Source organism: Notolabrus celidotus, chromosome 7, assembly GCF_009762535.1.
Source record: "Notolabrus celidotus isolate fNotCel1 chromosome 7, fNotCel1.pri, whole genome shotgun sequence".
NCBI classification, from domain to species: domain Eukaryota; kingdom Metazoa; phylum Chordata; class Actinopteri; order Labriformes; family Labridae; genus Notolabrus; species Notolabrus celidotus.
This window is the reverse complement of record NC_048278.1, coordinates 27,525,521-27,548,990: the sequence shown is the minus strand read 5'-3', so window position 1 is coordinate 27,548,990 and position 23,470 is coordinate 27,525,521. Positions and strand designations below refer to the sequence as shown.

Genomic DNA, 23,470 nt, shown 5'->3' with positions numbered 1-23,470 from the left:
TGCACCCTTAAATAAAATGACACATCATGCTGAGCAGTTAGTGAGGAAGAAGTGTGCATACATCATGTAACTAGAGAGATAAAGTTATAGTAATGATAAGGTCATCATCAAGAAACAGGTTACTTAGTAAATGTTTGGATGATAAGAGCCTCAGGAAATTTGGCTTTAATAGTAAAAATTATTTGATAGTATCAAAGCTGCGAGTCTGATAAGTAACCAAAAAAAGCTGTGTTAAAATGTTATTTACAAAATAAAAATGCACAATTTATCAGTTATTTGGTACCTCCTGCTTTATCCTATCTAATCATAGACTCTATAAAATATGGACGTAGTATCTGGGACGTCACCCATTTGTTCCTGAGCGCTGTTTAGAAGCAAATCGATGGCGGCAGCCATATTGGAAATGCGGAACTCAACCAGGCAAAGTGTGACGTAAAGGGGCGAAGTTTGAGCCTCCTAGCCAACAGCTATGTGTTCCCAACCGGGAGTCAAGTCAGTCATGTCCTTATTTGGGCAAAAACTCGTAATCTTAATATCTTCTTAAACGTCACGTTAGAAAAAAGTTCACCCCCCTTACAGTGTGTTTCAATAGAGAAATTAGCAACGTAGGGCCAAGCCGTTTTTTGAACCAGACTGTAAACATGTTTATTAATGCTGCAAAGATGGTCTTTTTTGAATTGGTGTGTATGTGGTTTCCGGTGTTTCTGCAGCCAGCCTCAAGCAGATTCTCAATGAACTGCAGTTTATAACACTTCCGCATGGGCTTCATAGCTTGAGATCGGAGGTGGCCGCTTGTCTCTTACTTATTAGAAACCAGTCACTTCTTTTCTCTAAGGGATTTTAAGGGTATTGTTATTATAATGGAGCTGAAGCACGTATCAACAAAAAGATTAAACAATAAAAAGTAAATAAATGACAAACTATTTTGATTATCAGCTGATCTTTTTAGGTAATGATGTCAAACATTGCATTATTCAAGCCTTTTAAGTGTCCGGATGTACTGCTGGTCTTTGTCAATTATAGTTTTAAATGAAGAGTCTTTTGGTCTGAAGAAGCAATTTGAGGAAGAATACACCCAACACAAAGGCTGCTAATACACTGGATTGTGTTTGTTTAAAACAGATAATAAATCTTCAAAAAGAGTAATTACATTTGTGGGTTTTTTTTTTCGCACTTCCCCTGTGGCTACCACTGACTGGTCTATCCAATCTTATCCTAACCTAATTACTATCTGAACAAAATTCTAGTATTTTCCACTGTCTGTCAGAAATTTTGCCACCATTGAAATTATTAGACTCAAGCTGTCAGTCATGAGCAGAATACTTGAGAAAAACTAGACTTCAGCTGGTCATTTGACTGTGTTGAAGCCAAGTGATCAATCACAATCACAATGCAGATACACAACTGAGCCAGTGATGAATAAACCTGTAGCACTTAAGATTAATGTCTGAACTGGTTGTATGTGGAAAAGCTCACATATGAGCTGAATGCTAAAAATGACTTTGTATTATGAAAAAGCTGCCTTCTCTAGTCACGCAGAGTCTCTCATTGAGCTGTCCATATACAGACAATAATTGGAGCAAAATCCAAGATACCAAAGAATCCAAGGAAGTTTCTGAGGGAAAGTTTTACTTTCACTGACTCTCTGAGATAAATATGTGTGAAATGTTTACACACAGGATCTTCAACACATTTCAGCCACTATGAAAATGTCTTTTAAGTATTTTTTCAAAGGAAAATTTTCTCATATTGTTTGACGTGTTGCTGAGGAAGGAAGGCTTTAAAGCTTTAGGCTTGGCTGATTATTCAAAGGAGATGTGTTGAATATGGAACACTACCCTGAAGTTACATTTTAGAATGAATTAAGTGACAGAAATCACAATTAGAAGTCAAATTATGAATGAGGTGCCTACATAAATCTATAAATAGATCACCTGTGGCTAAATTAAAATGTATAATTTAACTATATAATGTTGATTGGGTTATGAGGGTAATTTCCATCAACATAACTTTTATATTAGGGTGATTAAAGGCATTCAGCCCACTGCTGTTGTTGCAGCAGATAAAGTGATATATACAGTACGCAGTCAGGTGGTGAGTGGTGAGGTGGGAAAACACTGTATATATAGATAAAGATAATCCAATTTGATGAAGACGCACAACAAAGTCGATAAGAATTTTGTAAGCGTTTTGATTCACTCTCTGATACTGTTATCACAAGAACTTAGCGCACTGATAACAGATTAAATATTCCTGTGATCCTGAATTGTGCCTGAAGAAGACATGTGAGAATCAGGCCTTAAAAATACACATAAACGGTTCAAAGGGAGTTTCTTTTTTTTTTTTTAAAAGCAGGTGCAGAGTGAGGGTATGAGAAACGGCGATATTCATTCAGGGGAAAGAGGCATTTTTTAGAATGGGAGATGTGGAGTAATGCTCCTGTCCCGCCTGGAGTGGGAAGGACATTTCACTATTGAGGAGCAGCAGAGAGAAGAGTCAAGGCCAGGTGAAATGATGATGTAGCTGCCGCAGGGAGTGGAGAGCTTAGCTGGTTGTAGTAAAGCACAGAGCGAAGGCTGGTGAGTACAGGTAGAACGTAGCCCGCAGATACGAGCATGTGACTCCCAGAGGAATCTTCACTGCCAGGACCAGAATTCAGAATTTGATGTGAACAGCCACCGGCAGCCAAGAGGGGAGGGAGAAAGGGGAAGGGGAAGCAAAAAAGACGAACTTGGGGAGGTTGAAGACAGGGCAGACCAGAGCATTCTGGACGTTTTGTAGCTGCTGAACAGAATAGTTTACGAGCCATGCCTGGTGGGAGTTGCAGTAGTCCAGATGGGAGATGACAAAAGGTTGGGCAGCGTCCCACATGAAACCCCTTTTGATTTTCTGTCTCCAGGTGCAGCTCAGGCCGGGATTTATTTATTTACGGTCTTTGCTAACAGGAACACTGAACATTCATAGACATGCAGTTACTGAAGCCAGAGCTAGTAAAAGGTTGATTTTAATACCTAGTTTGGAAGCCAGTCAGTGAGAATATTAGATTTAACTATAGAAGCAACTGATTCTGAGCATTCATCACAGCTGAATGTTAGCATTTAAATTTTACTTACGGATAATTTCAAGTTGTGCAATTCACAATTATTACTTTCATTTATATATACTTTTAAATCTAAGTTTAAATCTCTTCATTTATTGATTCAACATCTCATTCATCGTTCTTTCACCATAATTTGAAAAATAGTAAGGGATCTGTTTTAGTCTCCAAAGCCAGCGGTGGTGACCTCTTCTTTTATAGCTTCTGCTCTGACATTTGCCAATCATGTTCATAACCATAGAGTACTAAAACCTTGAAAAATATTCCTTTAATGTACATTTAGAAGAGATAAAAGAATGGGTGATTAATGTGCTGACAATCATCGGATAATGTGGATTCTAAAAATGAGTTGTTTGACGGCCCAATGTGAACACAAAATTGACAGAGGAAAACACTGAGCACTCATTTGACTAAACAACTGTAACACTCTAAACAAACAAGACGCTCACGACATCTAAAAAACACACAAATCACACAAATCAGACCGCATTGATGGGACAATAAAACAACCACATTTGAGATGCAATTAAAGTGGTAGCTGAAAAACAAAAATCAAGCACACTGACAGATTGGCATTAGCATGCTGACAGCAAATGAGAGCAATTAATTATTAATACTGACAGAAGTGATTATCTGTGAGCCAGACAAGAACTACTTTGCCTGTGTGTGTTGAACTCACTTACAGAAGTTGGGATTGAGTTTTACTCCCATACAACACTGACAAGGAGCATAAGATAGTTGTAATGTGTAGGGAAATCACTGATTAACATCTTGGCTGCCTCAGTTTATATGCAGACTCGTTACGTATGAATCAGAGAACATCTACACTGAATGAGACATGAATACTAATACGTATACTCTCCCGATAATCAAGACATCTGGGGCTGCACTGAGCATGTACTATATGTTGTGACAAGTGAACTGTAACAAGGACCATGGGCACCCATGTGCCTATATTACATTGTCAGCCACATACAGTACATTTGGATTTCAGTCTGGAGGACAAACAGATGGTGAGTCATTATTATATAAAGTAAAAATGAGTGGGCCCAGTAGAGATCCTTGTAGAACAAAAGGGGACAAGCAGAGGGCAAGTGATTGACAATTATGTTCTTAGACAAACTGAGTTAGAGAAGTGCCGATTCATTTTGTCGACTGAAAAAATAAAGGTAGATCTAATTGAGTGTCAAACACACTCCTGAGAACAAGACACATTTTCATCCTGCTGCGAGTGAACTTATCCTTAGAACAAACACATCCAACACCTCCAGATCAGGGATTGTCAGCTTTTATTTTAGTAGCTTGTGTGGTTTTTAAATTGCTCTTCAGCAGTGTAGGTGTTGTGTATTTGTTCACAATGTATTATGTGTATCTACTTACTCTTTGACATGCTTGCGGCAGGGCACAGAGTTCCTCATGCAGGTGCCGGTGAGGATGTCCACATTGTCGACGATGACAAAAGGTTTCTCCTCCAGCGTGACTATGGAGAGATGATTCTCATCTGCATCTTCGTCCCCGAAGGAGTTATACCTCGGCCACACTGGGAACATCAATGACAACGTCCCGTTCTCCCAACGGCCCATCTGATTGTGCGCAAACACACACCAACACACACAAAATCAGGAACAGCCGTCTTCATTAAAAACTGTTTGACATTTTAATTTCCTCGCTGTTGCCGTAAATCTGCTGTTTTCATTTGTTACCTTCTCCCAGTTTCTTTCACTATTCAAGACGATGACAACCAATTTAGGGTTGGCCTGGTAACCATCTGGAGTAAAGGATAAGTCTCGCTCTTCGTTCCATACATGCATCATGTGTCTGAAACACACAGGGGAAAAAGGAGAAGGAAGATGTTATTTGCTTTTGTTTTTGCATTTGTTCGAGTGTTTGCAAGTGTGCGTTCAGAAGAGCAGATATATTTGAAATAACAAGTTAAGCACTCTGTAATCACTGCAAGAGTATCCTCTTCAAATCAATGCTGTCTTCACCCACTGCGTGTGCATGCATGCTTGAGTGTGTGCGTGTGTGTGTGTCTGTGTGTGTGTGCGTGTGTGTGTCTGTGTGTGGGAGGGGGAAGAGTCAGAGGCCACATATCTCTCCCATCAACATTCTGCATTGATTTCTCCACAGATATATGCCTGAAAGACAAGCCACTGGTGCAAAAAGGCTGCCCTCACTCTGTTACTCACTACAGTTATCTCGCATACGCAAACAGATCCTTTGCTGAAACATTTACACACTCGCTACAGTGAAGCGGCAGAGAGGAGTAAATGAGCCAGTCTCACACACAGTGATATGGGGATTAAGAATACACTCGCTCCAGAAAAACAATTTTTAGAAGGGTAGGATATTCTGAGCGTTAAGGTTGAATAATAGCATGAATTCCCACTCTGGGAACAGAGTGATGTCTAAGGAAGTTTACTAAAATATCCACATCACAAAAGCAGATGCAGGAAACACACAACTATTTTCTCCTATATCTTAGAAATGTATAATTCATTCTGACACAGAGTCAAACGGGTCCAGGGATGCTTTCTGCAGGATTATCAGACTAAAACATTTCAAAAGCTACAAACCTGCAGCTTAATACCACTAAAACATTTCTGATTTTGAAACAAGTCCACTTTTGTGTATACAGAGAACAATTTAGGACAGGTGCCTCTTTCTATCATTACTTATATATAAAGACAGATTAGACAGATGCATTCAAAACATGCTTAAGGCACTCACAGCTATTTCTTGTAAAGCGATGAGTTATAAAAAGGACAAAAAAAATCACTCCCGTTTTGTTTGTGAGCAGGACACGGCACACAGCCACGAAGACTCAGGCATAAACTAACATTGCGACAGGAAGTCAAGATGCATAAAGGGAATAGTTTGAGTGCTGTTTAGCATGCGCCCCGCAGATGAAAGCCATGATAATAACACTGATTCAAACAGGTGGGTTTTATGTCGTCTCATCTGCAGGAAGGATATCAGAGTCGACACATGTAAACATTTGCTGTCGGGCAGTGGATTAGCGAAAGGTGCATTAATCATTGTTTTTATAAAGACTGGGAAACGGGCCTGTGCTCTTTCAAATCAGGCTCCACTCACCCTGAGTAGAGAGTAAATAAAAGGTCCCTGTCTCCCTCACATGCGGGCACAGCAAAAAATACCAAACAGCTCTGCTGGGCGTAGAAACTCTCTCAGCAAACACGAATAATTCAATCTCAACCTACAAAGTAACACGTAAGAGACTGATCTGTGCTGTACAATAGAAGCTGCCTCTGTCACAATACATCACACCGCTTTTCACTATTAGTGACATAGTTTTATATTTCTGTGTTAGAAAATCTTCATGGTGCAGCAGGTGATGCCCCTGTCACAGTGCATTGCCACAGCTGAATACATATAGCAGAAACACTGTAGCAGTCTATTCTGGGGAGCTGCTGTCTCCTCCTATTTCAAGTTTGTTAGATTTTTGGGGGGAAAAGATTTTGATCTAAATGGATGTGGCTGGTATTTCTGAGGCAAGTAAAACAGGCAGATAATGCCTCATATTTGTTCCCACATTCATATTAATGTACTTTTGTGATCCTTTGTTATGTTAACAAAACTTACTGTGACATTAAACAGGGGTTCAGTGATTTCTAAATTAATGAATGCTAAATAGTTTACATTTACTAGATATTCAGCCGTGGTTTCAAAAGCACCATCAGACACAAGCAGATGTGAAAAACACCAGCTGTTCTACATGCCAGTTTTAAAATATGGGTCCCTTTACGACTGTCTGCGGAACATTTTTCTATTATTGAAGTACTATTCATTGTGCAACTACTCCAAAAGTACAAATGATGAAAGATGGGAGGCTTTTTCCAAATCCTCTATTATGGCAGGGTGCATCCTTTCTGGAAAAAAGTGACAGCTTAGGGGTTTGCATGGTACAGTGGTCCCATCAAATAGAATAACCTTTTGAAATTTACTGCAAGGACAAACCTCAATAAAAATCTCTACCATTGTGAAGCCCAAATACGCCCAATGAGAACCCGAGATATTAATGCCTGTCAGGCAAGAATGGCAGCGAATCCAGCAGCGCTGATAGTGTCTTTTAAGTGCCAGATTATGTTGTCCTATTCCTCTCCACCTCATGCTGTTTATATGCACACTGCGGCAAGATTGTATCTAGACTAATGTATGCAGAATTCTGATCACCGCCTCACCACTTCCAAATCAGGGTAGGGAAATCCAACCTGTCAGTTTATTATCACAAAAATTGGCTGCAGTTGTTTTGACAAATATGCAAATTCTATCTAATAACTTAGTGAGACAAATGAGGTACCTCTGACAGGGAGAAAAAACACTTTTCCAAAAAAGGCTTCAGCTGCTACTGAGGTCTGGGTCATATTGGATCAAGCTGTCAACAAAGCGAATATTGTGTATGCTTTGATATATACTGTAATAGCCTAATAAGAGAGAGAAATGGAATAATAAAGCCATAATGTTGGCTCTTATTCTAATGAGGGAACTCATACGTCATCATAGATGTGCAGAGCCTGGCAACCTGACCTTCATGTTTTCAGTCAGCTCTATGTAGACTTCTGAATTTATGATCACATTCTAAACACTGCATGCCTCATATTCAAGACGTAGTTCCTACACTGCAGCACAAAATATCAGGGATGTCACCATCCCAATCGGATTGGAGCCAATCAGGGCATAGCTTTAGCTCAAAAAATATGCTGAAAACATTACATGGCCGATTGAAGCGGAACAAGCAACGATAGATACGCATATTGATCGGCCATTTGAGTCGATCAGTTCACCCTGATCATTTACATCAGCTGTCACTGAGCCCAATTTACGACAGAAGATAAATGCGTGCTCAGCCAGCCAGATTAAAGCAACAACAACCGTTATACAGCCTCCAGTAACTCTCCAGGGACTCATGGGTCAAAAGGCGAAAAACACATCTTAAACACGGGACAGTCTGTTACATTAGCATTAGCAACCCTGGGGCTGAAATGTTAGCAGTGTGGAAATATTCTTTACAAGTGAGAGCCGTCCAATAGCCACTTGCAATATATGCAATAGAAGTAATAACAGTAGAGCTGCATTCAAACAACATCTGAAAACTAGACGTTCAATGGAAGTCACTACAACAACAGAGCGATGGCTGCTGTGCCAACACAACAAACTCTGAACTCTAAAGGAAAGATAAATATCCTCAAGAGAGCGAAAAGGTCAAAAGGTCACAGAGGAGGTGGTTGAATTCACCACTTTGGCCAACCGGCCCATCTCTGTGGTAGAGAATATTTTGGATCCACAGTATGTCCTGCTGTCTCAACACTACATTTCCGACACCACCTTACCCGAACTGTACAGCAAAATCTGTGACAACCTATCAGGCTATTTAAAACATGATGTGACGATAATTTACCAACACACGTTTGGAGCTCTGATGTTAGTCTAATGTCATTGCGGAGCCTCGATGCACACTGGATTGATACAACCACTTTTGAGTTTAAGTGTGCAGTATTGCATCCACACCAATGTCACATGCAAACAGATTATATGTGGTTTACAACAATGCTAGTGAAATGGAATAAGCTTAGGATATCTTGTAGTTATTTTGCTTACTTTTGGTTATCTTTTTAGACTACAAACAAACAAAAAAAGGGAGCTCCATTTCAGCAAATACAAGAACCAGAACAGGACTCAGTTTCTCCAGATACTCAATATTAACACATCTGATCTGGATAAGGGGCTAAAAAGGCTGATGATGACGTCCCCACAAAGTATAAAAGAAAGAGATATGAAAAACATGTCCAGTGTTTATGCTTTGACACGATGAAAGAGCTTGCATGCGTGTCTGTGTGTGCCCATGTGTGCCTGTTCATGTTTGAAGAATTTCACTGTGTCCTCATCACAGAGACTTTAAAGAAGAACACACACACACACACACACACACACACACACACACACACACACACACACACACACACACACACACACACACACACTGTTCTACATATGTGCATGTGTTCTTGGACCTACTAGCACATGCATGCCACCCACAGAGCCACATAACAAGAGAAAACAGAGGAAGAACAAAGCTAGTAAAAGCTGCTTTAATCCTGACTTAATGACGGTGAATTCAGTCATGTGCAGCAAGGTGCAGACACACACTCACATACACACACACACACACACACATAAATACACACACACAAGGCACATACTAGGCTCTAGTTGACACAGGGCAGCACAAAGACAGAGGTCTGCCTGATGTTCACCTCATGGTCTCTCCACTAAGACAGCAGAATGAGCTCATGCACTGAACAGCAAAGTACAAGAGCTAATAGTGTTAAATGTCATTAGACTTCACAGTGTTAAACACTGCTGTCGTCTCTGCTTCTGCCCCTCTCATTAGTACATTAAAAAGAGTTATGTAAGACTGCTCAACCCTCAGCTACAAAGACAAACACAGTTATGCAAGTCCCCAGACCAGAGGTCGCCGACCTGCGGCTATGGAGCTGCATGCAGTGTTTCAGCCGCTCTCCAGTGGCTCCCCGACGCTTTGACAAAAATGATGTGGTAATGAGTAACACTAGTGTTTTAGATTTTCATTTTCATTCATCTCTGTTGTTGGCTTTAAGGAACCCTCTTAGTGTAAAATGTGTAACATGCACTAAAAAATTGTTTCATGAACTTCAATGTGAATCACACGTCTACAACCTGGCACCAAAGTTTGTAAGCAGAATGGAGCAGCTAGAATCCTGCTCGCTCGCTGGGCTGTTCATTCCCTCTGCTTCTCCATTCACAGTCACTCCAGTCTGCTCTGCTCGCTGCGGCTCCATGCTCGACTCAGATTTTAAACTGCTAACTGCTCCCTCAAAAAGGAAATAAGCTGTGCTGCTTTTTTTAGATTTCACTTTCAATAAAAGCCAGACTTATTGACAAATAAATCAGGAGCTTTGCAGAATCATTTAGGTCCTGCACAGACTAATTTTATTTTAATCTATCTCCTCTAAATGTTCTCTTTCATTCCTTGATAGAAACTAAACTGGCCAATACTTCACTTACAAACATTTAGGGGCTTGACAGCTGAGCTTGTAGATGTTGCCTGTAAGGAGGCTTCTTTCCCTCATCACCAAAACTACAGCAACACTGAAACCTGAAAGCTCTAAGTATTAATTATGTCATCGCCCTGAAGAAGTCCTGCCCATTTTACATCAACAAACGTGTGTGAAGATGTTTTCACAAGCATGAACTTCATATATTTCAATATATATTGTTGGATTTGCTTTATAGACGAGAACATGAAGTCATGTGTTAAGATACATTCATATAATGTATATAAAAGTTTTCACCGACTGTGAAGGCCAAATATTTAGAGCTCCCCCTGCTGACTGGCTGCAGTATAGGTCATGAACCCTGCCTCCCCCATGTTCACAGATAGGACGTGAGTCAGACTATAAGATATGAGTATGCGTCAAATTAATTTTTGTCAACCATGGTTTCTGTCATTACAGTTAGTTCTCATCATGCTGATTTATTCAAAAGTGCTCATTTTTCTGACTGGTTTAATTTTCATTTGTTATTTGATGTTGAAAATATGACTGATTGACAGTTCTGTTGACAAACGCGGTCTCCTGCAACGTTCTGCACCTGATTAGCAGAGTAGAGGAGGAACGACAAGGGAACACTAACGAAAGATCTTTGAACTTGTCTGCTTCAAATTAACACAAGAATGTTTTCTGCTGCTGAACTTCAATGTGTCATTGGTGCGTTGAATGCATTTTGGAAAGGATGTGATGTCAGTCCTGCAGCTTTACCAGCCAGGACGCTTGTGCATGCACCAGTGCAATATGTCAGCACCTGTTGAGGCGGCCTTTTGGCTATACAGCTCATAATGGGTGGAAATCAAGCGGCAAACCTCTGGTCTAAAGATATGAGTCCAATGCAGAAGTGCAAAAACTGCAGTTCATCGAGGATCTGCTTGTGGCTGGCTCCGGAAGTACCGGAAGTACCGGAAGTACCGGAAACCACCTACACACCAATTCAAAAATATAGCTCTAGATAGCTCATTTCTCGATCGGCACACACTGTACGGGGGTGAATTTTTTTTCTAACGCAGCAATTTCGAAGATATTGTGATTACAAGTCTTCCAATGAGAGGCACAGCTGACTTGATTGGCAGGCGGGGACACTGTAGCTGTTGGTTAGGAGGCTCAAAGCCCGCCTCTTTACGTCACAATTACTCGACGGCAGCAATATGGCTTCCGCCACAGATTGGCCTCAAAACAGCGCTTCAGAAACAGACGGGTGACGTCACAGATCCTACGTCCATATTTTATACAGTCTATGGTGGAAATTAAGGCACATTGTCTGTTTTATATACAGCCAATGTTTACATCCTACAGCACTGATACAAAGATTATGTGCAATAATTCTGAATCACATATCATTTTTAACAGGGAGTTTTAGTGCAGAACAGTATCTTTCAGGTCAAGTTGTGATTTTGTCAGTGAACTGAACGAGTTTAGGCTGATGTGTGTTTTATTCTCAGGTTAGAGAGAAAAGAAAAAGGATCATCTCACTGAATCAAACTTAAGTCAAAATGTTTCTACACCTGACCAATTTCTTATTTTATTATTTCTAAAGCAAACTAGTCTATCTGATCGGTTTGATTCATGAACAAAGTAAGCAACTTTCATCCCATTTAGTTGCACAAATGTGGGAAGGACTCCAAGTAGGTAACATATCTCTTTATAGCTAATAATGTAAGTTTTTCTATTCTTCTTTTTTTTTATTCTGTAATAGATAAAATAGAATAAAAAACATGTTTTCATTACTACTTCTGTAGTTTAAAAATTCAAACACACATGGCTATTAGAGACTTCATAGGATTCTGTTTTTGTGGCTTCAGATGGACCTTTCAAGAAGACTAAAAACTACAGTGAAGGTTTCAAATCCCTGCTGCAAACCTTGATATCCTCACACTCTTACACACTCTTACACACACAGACACACATACCTGCGCAGGGCACTAGGTGGGAGCTTCCCTGGGCTCCTGTCTGATGCGGTGCTGTAGCAGCTGCTCTGGGCCTCTGGCAGCTCCCCCCTCTCCCGCAGCATGGCAGTGGCTGCAGAGGTAATGATGCCCACCCCATCCCTAACCCGTGTGTCCAGCGGGTACTCCCAGTCGTCATAGGACACGGAGATCATCCCCAGGGGAAACATCTGAGAGGGGAGCAGAGGAGATCTGAGAAATGGCACATATGGTGTGAAAGATTCAATTTGACTTAAATTTCACATTTTTTAAGCCCAATTTAAAAACATCCATATGTATCTTTCAAAGGTGTCAAGCAGATGACTTATTGGTTTCATGTGCTTTCCCATAATAATTCATATCTGGGTTTTAAATAAGTGTGAGCAGACTGTATGTGCACAAGCATGAATCATTCACTCATTCAGTTATCCCCTATATCTTGGTTCTGTCAAAAAGATCAGATTTGAGAAACTAAATGGTTCACCAAGTTTATCTTTCCATACCAGAATAAGCAGATGTCAAATAATGCCAGCAAACTACTCTGTCATTCTCCCTTTCAATGCTTTGGGTTTTTTTTACTTTAAATTGGCACTAAACTGTGGAATCAGATCTCTGTCGAGGAAAGAAAACAGAGGCATGGAAAACCAGCACAAACGGGAACTCTGAGCGGAGAATACTGATAAACTAGAAAGGGAGGAGAAGAAACATTTGAGAGGCTTTTGAGAGAAGGTAGGCAAACACTGAATATCTCTCCATTTGTAATGTGTGTGAAGAATTTGAGCTGATTATACCTTGAATTATTTATATTCATGATATATGCTATTTGGATAAAAGCAACCTTGCTGTTCTACACATTGAGAGTCAACATGTTTATAATTTTATCAGACATTCAATACATATTTTTGTTTAAAGAGACAAATATAAACGAAGCAAACTAAAAATATGATATCATATGAATTATAGCTCCACAGACACCCTGATTTATCTGCATGCTGTCTCAGACCTAAGTCCAACTACTTGGGAAATTTGCTTATTCACTATGTGGTGGCAAAAGCAGATTGACGTCACTCATTCATCGAGGGAGGGTAAATGCGAGGACGGCTGCCTTTTAGCTTACCTGAGCACATAGACTGAAAAACTGGGGGAACAGCGAGCCTTGCTCAGTCAGAAGGACACAAAATGCCTACCAGCATCTTTAAAGTTCACTTATATACATGTCATGTCTTGTTAGTTTAACATGAACAAAAATAGAGTATATGAAAGAGGTTGGTTTGTGCAGGACTATTGTTTTAAGAAGTAACTGTCAGTAGACTACAGCACATACCACAATTTAAGATCACATATTTTCTCCCACAGACAATAAACTCAGTTATTGTAGTATGCAGATTAAACTGAGAGTAGATTATGAGAGAAGGAGGGCTTGTTCTAATACTAAAAAGTACCCTGGAATAATTACTCAGATCTTTAGGCACAGAAATAACTGCTCTGAAAATGACTGAAGCAAAAGTTTAAAGGCATCAGCCTTCAATTTTGAGAGCCAAATGAAAAGGTATTACTATGAAAAATGTCCTATTTTATTATAATGTAATTGTAATTTTTGATGTCATAGTGTGTCCATCTCTTTATTGTTGCAGCTGAGAAATATGAAGCTCATTTTTTAAGCTATTTCAATTGTATTCATTGTTTTTATATATTGCTGGGTAGCCTGTGAATTATCCAAAGGAGATTTTGTTTACACAATTTCATAATCTATTATATTTTCTAACCTAAAAAGCGTAAACAACATCGGGCAGGAAGATTTTCCATCCCTCAGACAACTATCCCTTGTCTCTTAATGCTAAGCTAGCAGCTACCAAAGAGGCTTTATATCTAAAGCTCCTCTGGAGGAGTTTTCAGCTGGTTGGAAACAGATTGAAATTAACATCTATTTATTTTGTTTAATTGTTTATTTGACAGGGACAAACGCATGAAACATTGCTTCATAAAATACACAAAGTAGATGCCATGCATACTAGTTTCCAGCCATGGCTAATCTGCAACCTCTGTCCCTGGATCGGCGTCCACAATTCAAACAGAGTCCTGAATTAAATATACCACAACCATTTGAAGCATACAATAGGTAGACTTCAACAACATGCAGAGAGCGTAAATAGAGCTAAAAGAAAAACTGTTAAACAATGAACACATTTTTAAATAAGTATGTGCTCTATCATTTTGAAGTGGGCAGAAAGGGTTCACAGACTTTCTGCAGTTTCAGCCATTTCTTTACATGTGTGTTAAAAACCTGACGTTCTCTCAGTTTCTTAATTTCAGATTGTAAAACATCCCATAGTTTTATACATCTCACTGAGAAGGATGATTGCTGTTGGACAGTTTCCACTTCCTGCACCTCTAGCTCAGATTCCACTACTTTTTTTATTCCCCAGTTGACAGAATATTTCTGGTGCAAGGTTGTTCACACACTTAAAAATTACTTTTATGAATGAAAAATTAACAAAACTGTCAAAGCTCAGTAAATTGTATTCCTGTAGAACGAGGCAGGGATGCCATCTGATACCTTAAGTTGACCTAAAGTAAACAAGAGAATCAGCATGAAGTGGACATGTCTGGGTAGTTATTTTTAACTAACCACGGGAGAGGTGTCAGACAAAGTGGTTAACAGCACGCCATCCAAAACAGATTGTTTTTTTTTGTTTTGTTTTTATGATTCTACCCCAAAGATTGTCAAAGAGTGACATATTTGTCTGTTCAAAGAAACAGGATGTGTTTTTTTTTGTTAAAAATGCGACTTTTATGTGCAAGACAAAATCAGCCATGAGATAAGAGAAACTGATTCATCCACAGGAGCCCCAAAACTGACAAAAACTGAAAGTTCCCCACATGAGCTTTAAAGGCTTATTGCTACTGATCCTGTCATCTAAATTTCCCAAAGTGTTAAAGTGTTTCTTTAATTCTGTAGTTCGTATTAACAAAAGAGGAGAAAGGAGATGGAAAATCCAGGCGAGGTTGCAGATGACCTGCAACAGCCTAGAAATATTAACACAGCTTGTCTTGTCAAACCCATCAACACTGGCCACATGTTGCTACATATGGGGCCTCAGTACCTCGGGGGTGAAGTCTGGGTTGCCAGTGGTCAGACTGGACACAATCCAGATGTAACCGGCTCCTATCAAGCCCAACGACCGGGCTTCTTCTAGTATGTATCTGTAGAGGAGAGTTAGAGAGTCAGTGAGGGTTCACTGCAGGAATGTGGCAGTGTATCACAAAGAGACAGAGAGACACTCACATCGCCTCATCCTTGGAGCAGTACAGCAGTATAACGGGACTCTGGATCCTCTTGAGGGCAATGTGTGATTTAGAATTTGGGTCTCCGTCTATAGCATCAAGAGTCACTACACTCTGCATGTCCCAGCGCACAAAGCTGTAACAATACACCATTAAATTATACAAGGTGCTTAAAGCTGTCAGCTGCTGTAAATAAAGGTTAAGGATGAAAACAGAGAGCGTGTCTGCAATTGTCTGAGCGTATTCATTACCTGTGATCCACAGTCGTCTTCAGTGTACTGATAAAGTCCTGGTACCCGGGGAACTTGGAAGTGACAATAGAAAAAACATGCCAGTCATACTCCTCCATGATGGAGAGCATGAGAAGAGCCTCCTGCTGCAGAGCGGCGCCGAACTGGAAGAACGTGGACTTCTCATCCTGCAATGACACGGAAGGCAGACATCAGACACAGTCAGCAGATTTGTCATAGGAACTGAATTAATTGCAGAAAAGCAAAAGGAAAATACAAAAGCCTCAAAGACTCGAAACCTCGACGGGCTTAAAAAAAAATAAAAATTCAAATTTGCAATCAGTGAGTCAGACGCGGAGAGTGAGGGAGATAAGAGAGGGTGTTCAGTGCTTGAGAAACTAAAGAGCAGAGAGAGAAGATGGGAAAAATACGAGGAAAGAGAGATACTGAGAGATTTAGGGAGACTATGCTGTGAGAGAGTGACTGCTGACTACAGGGGGGGCCTAATGGTGTAGATAACTGCCTCATAACTCACAGGTTTGACTCACTTTAACCCTCAGTAGCCTTTTTAACAACAGCCTGGCATCGTCTTAAAAACCAAGTGAGACAAATAAACAGAAGCTTTACCTGGTTTTGTGTGGGGCTGTAATATTGAACGTGCTTGTTTTCATTGTCAAAACATCTTATTCATACATTTTCGATGATGTCAAATATGTGAAGTAATTTAAAGATTCCTTCCTGATTTACTGTAGAACGTTCATTCAGAGCGCCTTGTACAGTCAAACCATTTAGTCGCAGAAATGGGAAGAAAGGTAAGGTCATTGGGAGAGGAAGACACAACAGAAAGCATTACTAAAAAACAAAGCAGCTATTAAATCAAATGAAACCCACAGTGAGTGTGAAATAAGTTGCTAATGATTGCAGAATGTATGTTTGCATAAAGTGTAAGCTGAGTTTCCCCCTTGGGACACAACAAATAGACAGCAAAGCAGCACATCCAACAGAGAGGAATGAAGAGAGCGGAGAGAGGAGAGAAAGGAGGAGGAGGAGGAGGAGGAAGAGTAGACAGGGTGAGAAAAAGAAAAAGGCTGAAGGGGAGAGTAAGAAGAGAAAAAGTGTTGCAGTCTTGTGAGTGAGATTGAGATACCTGCAGCAGAAAAAGGTGGAGAGAAGGAGGGAGAGTCTTGGGAGAAAAACTAAGATACAGAAACATCAAACCCTCTCACAGGGTCCTTATTTTACCCATTTTACACACATGCACACACAGCTCATGCACTCGTATCCTGTGACACCCCTCCACAGAGGGCATCAAAGAACGTGACACATTAAACATCAAAGCCCTCATAAACACACATGGAGAATCAGCTGTCAGCTCCCGTCTCTCCACCCCCACCATCTTCACCTTTGCATGTTGTGTGTGTGTGTACAGTATATTCATGAGTGTGAACCCAGTTTTGTCCATCAGTCTAACAAAAAGCCCTCAGCTCTGTCCATCACACACATAAAGCGAGCCCTGCAGAGATTTAACTCTGCCTCCCTTCACCGCGTACAAAAAGAGAGAAAAGTGGGAAGGAGAGAGGATGAAATTGTACTTCAAAAAGATCTATCTCACTGTTCCCATCTCTCTGTGTGTGTGTGAGCGTGTGTGTATGTGTGCAACTGTAAGTGTGTGTGCCTTTACACATTACTCAGCTTTCGAAAAAGGTAGAAAACAAGAAAGAAATCTCCTTCTGTGTGGCAAAAGGCACATCCTCGGTTTGCCCAGATAACACCAACACTCAGGCACAGATACTAAAAACACAAACACCCACTCACACCTTCGCAAAAACACACACAGCACCAGTGTGGAACGGTTAGTGCAAACAAATCAGTGCTGAAGCAATCTCTGTGTTTAACAAATAATCAGTCTTGAAAAGAAGAGTAACTAATAATTCAATAATTACACAATGATGTGGTCAAGATTTAACAGCACTACTTAGCTCTAATACATAAGTCTGTTTAAAGGATAGTTCAGTTTTTTTTAAAGTAGTGTTGCATGAGATACTTGTCAGTAATAAGTGTATTATCCACAGGGGATGTCTGTTTGCTCGGCCCCTTTGGTTGAGTGTCTGGGGATCCTCAATGAACCAAAGGAGCGAGGAGAGAGACTTCTGTGCTAACTGGAGAGCAGGAGAGATCCCAGGTTACCAAGAGAGCGAGCTGCTGCTGTCACAAGTGGGACTTGGCAACAACAGTATTTCAAGACCTTTCTGAATCACAGGATACCAGCAGCTCCCAAATGGCTGGAGTCTGCCTCACTCCCCGACCAGACTTCCCTGCTGTACTGAACGCTGCTGTTGTACCCACTTCCTCCAGTATTCAGAGGTTCAATCAGAAAACCAGCAAAGCCGAATAGAAGTATGTCTTCAGAGTAAGTGCTCTGTTCTCACTGTTTTTTTATTGCATAATGACAACCCATTGTGAACATGATATGTTAGACTAATCAAAATACACTGTGTTAGCAGTTGAAGGGGAAGTAGGAGCTGGAATAAACTCTACAGACATTACTGTGTCCACCAGAAAATCACAAGCATTTGGTGCTTGAAATTACTTCAAACTGAGATGCAGAAATATACAAATTGACAACATACCAGTCACTCATACATCACATACCTGAACAGCATTGCACTTTTCTGACAGCAAAGTAAAGCGCACTGAAAAATGTCCAAATGGAGCACACACTTCCACTGAAGTTAGGTAGTAGTCAAGCGGCAACCTCCAGTCTAAAAATATGAGTCCAATGTGGAAGTGCTAAAAACTGCAGTTCAGATCCGCTCAAGGCTGGCTCTGGAAGTACCGGAAACCACATACACACCAATTTAAAAAAAAACGATCTTTACAGCAGAAATAAACATGTTTACAGCCTGGTACAAAAGACGAGTGAAGTCTGGATAGCTCATTTGTCCATCAGCACATACTGTACGAGGGGTGATTTTTTTCTCGCGCTGCAATTTCGAAGCTATTGAGATTACAAGTCTTCCAATGAGAGGCACAGCTGACTTGATTGAAAAGCGGGAACACTGTAGCTGTTGGCTTGCAGACTCAAAGCCCGCCTCTTTATGTCACAATCACTCAACAGCAGCAATATGGCTGCTGCCGACGATTGGCCTCAAAACAACGCTTCAGAAACAGATGGGTAACGTCATGGATACTCCGTCCATATTTTATACAGTCTATGGTAGGAGTTCGTTAAAGGGAGCTAAATTATGTGCTTTTCGTAGCTCAGCTTTTGTTGCAGTTCCCCGGCCGCTTTCTTAACAAAGAGGCAGAGCTGACCGGCATGTCCGATGGTAATACATGTACTTTTGACAAGTACCTAAAACAACCCCATAATAAAAAAAGAACTATTCCTCTGATTGCTCAATATTAAAACTGTATGGTCTGTTATTACCGTACAGCAGACTGCTCTAATGAATAACAGACTATACAAGTGTAAACATGTCACCTCGAAAAAAAAGCACTGTTAAAGGGTCACTAAATCTACAAATAAAACATTTATAAAATAATTATTACATTTTTCAACACTATATTAGATAAATATGGGTCATACCTTTGTGGTAGGTAATATTACACTGCTCTGTTAAATGTCCAATCATGTCTTGACATTCTAGTCTGTTATTTTTATATAGCAGACCACTCTCTGAAAAACAGATTGTCGAAGTGTACAAATGTGACAGCTCACAAATCATTGCTGAAGCTAACATCCGAAATAACAAACAACCAGGCAACAAAACAATTAGAAAACAGCACAGGTCTGCTAAATAATCAATTCTGATCGGTCAATGATGGCTTACTATGGTGTGTTATGTCTGCATGGCAGATTGCTTTTATAAATATCTCATCATGGCAATTGACCCAGTTCTGAGGACTGATATTAGATCACATCTACAGAGAGAAGTCCTGTGACCTTATAACTTCTTACTGTGGTGAAAATATAAAATATAGGAAAAAGATGTTGATGAAAATATATTCAAAAAGAAACAAATATGAATGACATTGAGCAAATGCTAAAATCCATGAAGTGGGCTACAGCAGTGTTTAAAGAGTGGTCACAGGAAAAGAAAATATCAACAGACTTTGTCATTAACGGGTCAGAGAACCTTGATCAGGAGCTGCGGTGACTCATTCAGTCCCACTGCAGTTTGCCTTGTCTCACGTCAGCATGATTGGAACTGTACAGTTTAATGGGAGTTATAAAATATAAGGAGGCTATTTTAAGCAGACATCAGAGTTAACTGCTGCTTTAGATGCAGTTTCAGCTGTAGATATGTAAGGGACTTTTTGTGGAGAGAGAAAAAAAGAAATCACTTTTGAATTTGAAATGTCAGGGTTTATTTTCCACTATAACAACACATTCCCTGTACATTCACCTCTGCTGATTACTTTGTACTTTCAAAGCAGTAGATGAGATGAGCTCCCTCACCATATTCAAAAGAGTCCATGGAAATCATCTTAGCAGTCACAAGATGTGACAGGCTGTACGGGGAAAAACAGATTAGCCAGATTACCCGAACCACATTATTCAGAGGTAAAATGCAGAGCGAGTCCACGCAAATCCAGTGTTAGTGGCTGGACTAGTGAGCGTGCCAGGGCATTCAGATGAACAGCTTATCGAGCCAGTGGGGCCAGTCAATGCAGTTTAACTTAAGCAGATAAGTATCTGCTCTTAGCTCTGGTGAGAGCAGAATTCAAGGACAGTTTAAAGGTGCAATGGGTCAGAGAATGGTGTGCAAAAGCTATCTGATGAAGCTAGTAATTATGTGTAGGTCTTTTGGAGCTGCAAAGCACGAGCAAGGATGGTGGCTGGAGAACTGAGCGGGCCATTACATACAGATTAAACTGCTTATCAAGCCAGTGGGGCCAGCCAATATAGGGTGGATACCAAGTAGATACTTGAAAAGCACTCTGAAAGCTCTTTCCTTTGATAAAGCCGATATTCCAGACCTCTATGAGATGCAAATCAGTAATGCATAGCTGGATATATTTCCAAAACTAAAGGAAATATGTCAAAATGTGGATTTCTTCGGCTCAAGCTTCATCATCTCAGTTGTATAGCTATTGTTGGAAATAATTCCAATGAGGATGTACAGTTTTAAAGGTACAGTGTGTAGAAATGCAAATATTTAGCAATATCTATTGGTCAGATTCTGGACTAAAAACGCTCCCGGTTCACCTTCCTGTTGGTGTAGCAATGGTGGCCTTCAGGGACAAGAAGCTCCTGTGAGGCATGATAAGTATGATCCTATGTATCCTATGTAAGTATGATTAGTTTTCAATATCAAAAGCTTATTTTATACAAATTCTTTGCGCACATCAACCACCCTCTTCTTCATCCTCTGCTAACCAGTGCATTTCACACAGACACTCACTCAATACAAAAACATGCATGTTACAAGTTTGTCCATTCTACGGTACCGTAGGAACGTGGCGGTGCAAGATGGCAGCCTCCATGGAAGGGGACCCACTCCATGTGTAGAAATAAACGGCTCATTCTGAGTTAACAAAAATAAAATGATGTTTATATTCAAGTGAATGTATATTGTATTTCATTTCTACCAAGTTTGTTCTGCTAAATGCTGCTAAATATTACACTGCACCTTTAATAGCCAGAATGATGTTTAGTTATGATGTTGAAATATGTGATGATTAGACTGAAAGAAATCATGAATTTAGCTGCTAGTTATTGAAACCACTTGTTTGGCAAATCTGTCTGTGAAGGAGAACATTTCATTTTATCCTTTACTGGATGATAAACCTGCCATTTCAGTTTTGGTAAATATGAATTCCTTCAAAAACTGACCAACCAATTTTCTGTAGTCCTGCTGCCGGACAGATAAACTAGCTCCTGATCTGAGGTTATAAGGCTCGGTCAAGCTGCCAACTATCTGCTCTTTCCTTGGGTGGGCGTACGATTTAAAGGGAACATTAATGAACGTTAGGTCAGCGCTGGAGAATGTGTCGCCTGTCTCTGCCCCAGTAGATTTATGATTGCACAGCCTGACACCCACTGCAGAGCCTAACGATCATGTCAAGCATCATTTAACATGACTGCTTGAGCCTCAATAGCTATGAACACCCAACTTTTATGTATTGATAACTGACAAATGTCAGTAATTTTTCTTCATTGCACACAATAACTGTGAGCACTCAACTATGGCCAGTAAGAAAGGTCGAAGTTAAACCAGGAGATCCGTCTGTAAATTATGAGTGATGCTGTTAGCTGACAGTTTGGCCAATAACTGTGCTGTTCACCTTTGTTTTCCCACGGAAATCAGTTGAGCTTAACAGAAAATCTGTTTGAAAACTTGTGATTATTTTGTTCTCATGATATTACATAATAATCCAGAATTATCCTCTGGGTTATTTATCAGGCAGAAATGCCAAACATTTGCTGCATTTGCAGAAAGATGATTTGTTGTTTTTGTGTAGACATGGCCCTGGGTTTGTTAGATGAACAGAACTTTTCTGAAAATGTCAACTTGAGCTCTTAGGGCTTATGGTAGACACTTTATGCATTGAAATAAAAAAGATTTTTCAATCAATAATGAAAACAGGAATAAGCCTTTATAAGCAAAGACACGTACATGGTGTTAGGTGTACCTTAGAGATCACACAGAGAGCAGGAGAGAGGTTAAAATGTCAGTTATCCACAATTCAAAATTCATCTTAGACATTTTATAAATGTAAAGAACCGTAAGAGCACTCACACAGTGACATTGGCATTTATATGGTGACAAGATGATACCGCAGAGACTCTGCAGCATGTTGTATATGTTCATAACATGCTTTTAACATGTTTAATATTTACATCTGTCATGGTGGTGGAACCCACACAGTTCCATTCAAATACAAAGGAGAGGAGAGGAGAGGAGAGGAGAGGAGAGGAGAGGAGATGAGAGGAGAGGAGAGGAGAGGAGAGGAGAGGAGAGCAGAGGAGAGCAGAGGAGAGCAGAGGAGAGGAGAGCAGAGGATGTGAGACGAGAATTTGGAATGAATGAGGTAAGAGTCTTTTTCGAGGACTGAGGGGTGAAAGGGGTAGATGATAGTTTCTGGTGGTTGCTGAATAATAAAGGATAGAAAGAGACGCTGACACAGACCTGCATCTTCTCATCAAATCACACAAGTCCACCAAGAAGCTCACATATGAATAATGCACATGTGCACACTCACACACACACACATGTATTTTCACATTATAACCCCACATACCTAGAGATTTACTGATGACATTGTGCATCAATTATACAAACAGAGTGAACTTCATGTAGAGTTTCACATCCACCCACGTACGGGCACACACAGCATTCACACACTCGCCTTTGCACAAAGGCCCCTCAAAATATAGCCTTACTCATGAGCCAGCACACCAATAAATAATACACCACCTAAACCAAGACAGTGTTTCAGTGCTCCCTCTCCCCCCCTACACACACACACACACACACACTCACCGAGCACATGCTATTTCACGTCAAATTTGATTTTTGTTTACAGCAATCAGCTGAAGTAAATATGAAAGTGTGGAGAGAGCTTTACAGATCAAGGCTAATGAGGTACGAACTGACACATTTCTAGAAATTGCTGGGAGAAGGAGTCATGCGGGCGGCAGCAGGAGGAGCTCTACCCCTGCTGTATTTGTTTTAACACCCTGTAAAGCACATTGAATCTCCTGGTGTATGTAATGTGCAATACAAATAAGTTTGCCCTGCCCCGTCTGTGTCCTACAAGTAGTGAAGGTGGAGGAGGAGAGAACAGGCAAACAAAAGATAAGCAGCAGTATTTCAA

General features: G+C 40.3%; 1 protein-coding gene across 1 annotated transcript in view; it reads right to left on the bottom strand.

Annotated features, from left to right (window-relative positions):
* grin2ab (glutamate receptor, ionotropic, N-methyl D-aspartate 2A, b) overlaps positions 1-23,470 on the bottom strand; it is a 148,888-nt gene that overhangs the window by 25,711 nt on the left and 99,707 nt on the right. The window contains exons 10-15 of the mRNA XM_034686835.1: positions 15,668-15,834; positions 15,418-15,552; positions 15,236-15,335; positions 12,117-12,322; positions 4,801-4,915; positions 4,478-4,680 (exon numbers count right to left, since the gene is read on the bottom strand). Of these exons, the coding sequence (XP_034542726.1) occupies positions 4,478-4,680; positions 4,801-4,915; positions 12,117-12,322; positions 15,236-15,335; positions 15,418-15,552; positions 15,668-15,834 (926 nt within the window). The remainder of the gene's footprint in view (positions 1-4,477; positions 4,681-4,800; positions 4,916-12,116; positions 12,323-15,235; positions 15,336-15,417; positions 15,553-15,667; positions 15,835-23,470) is intronic.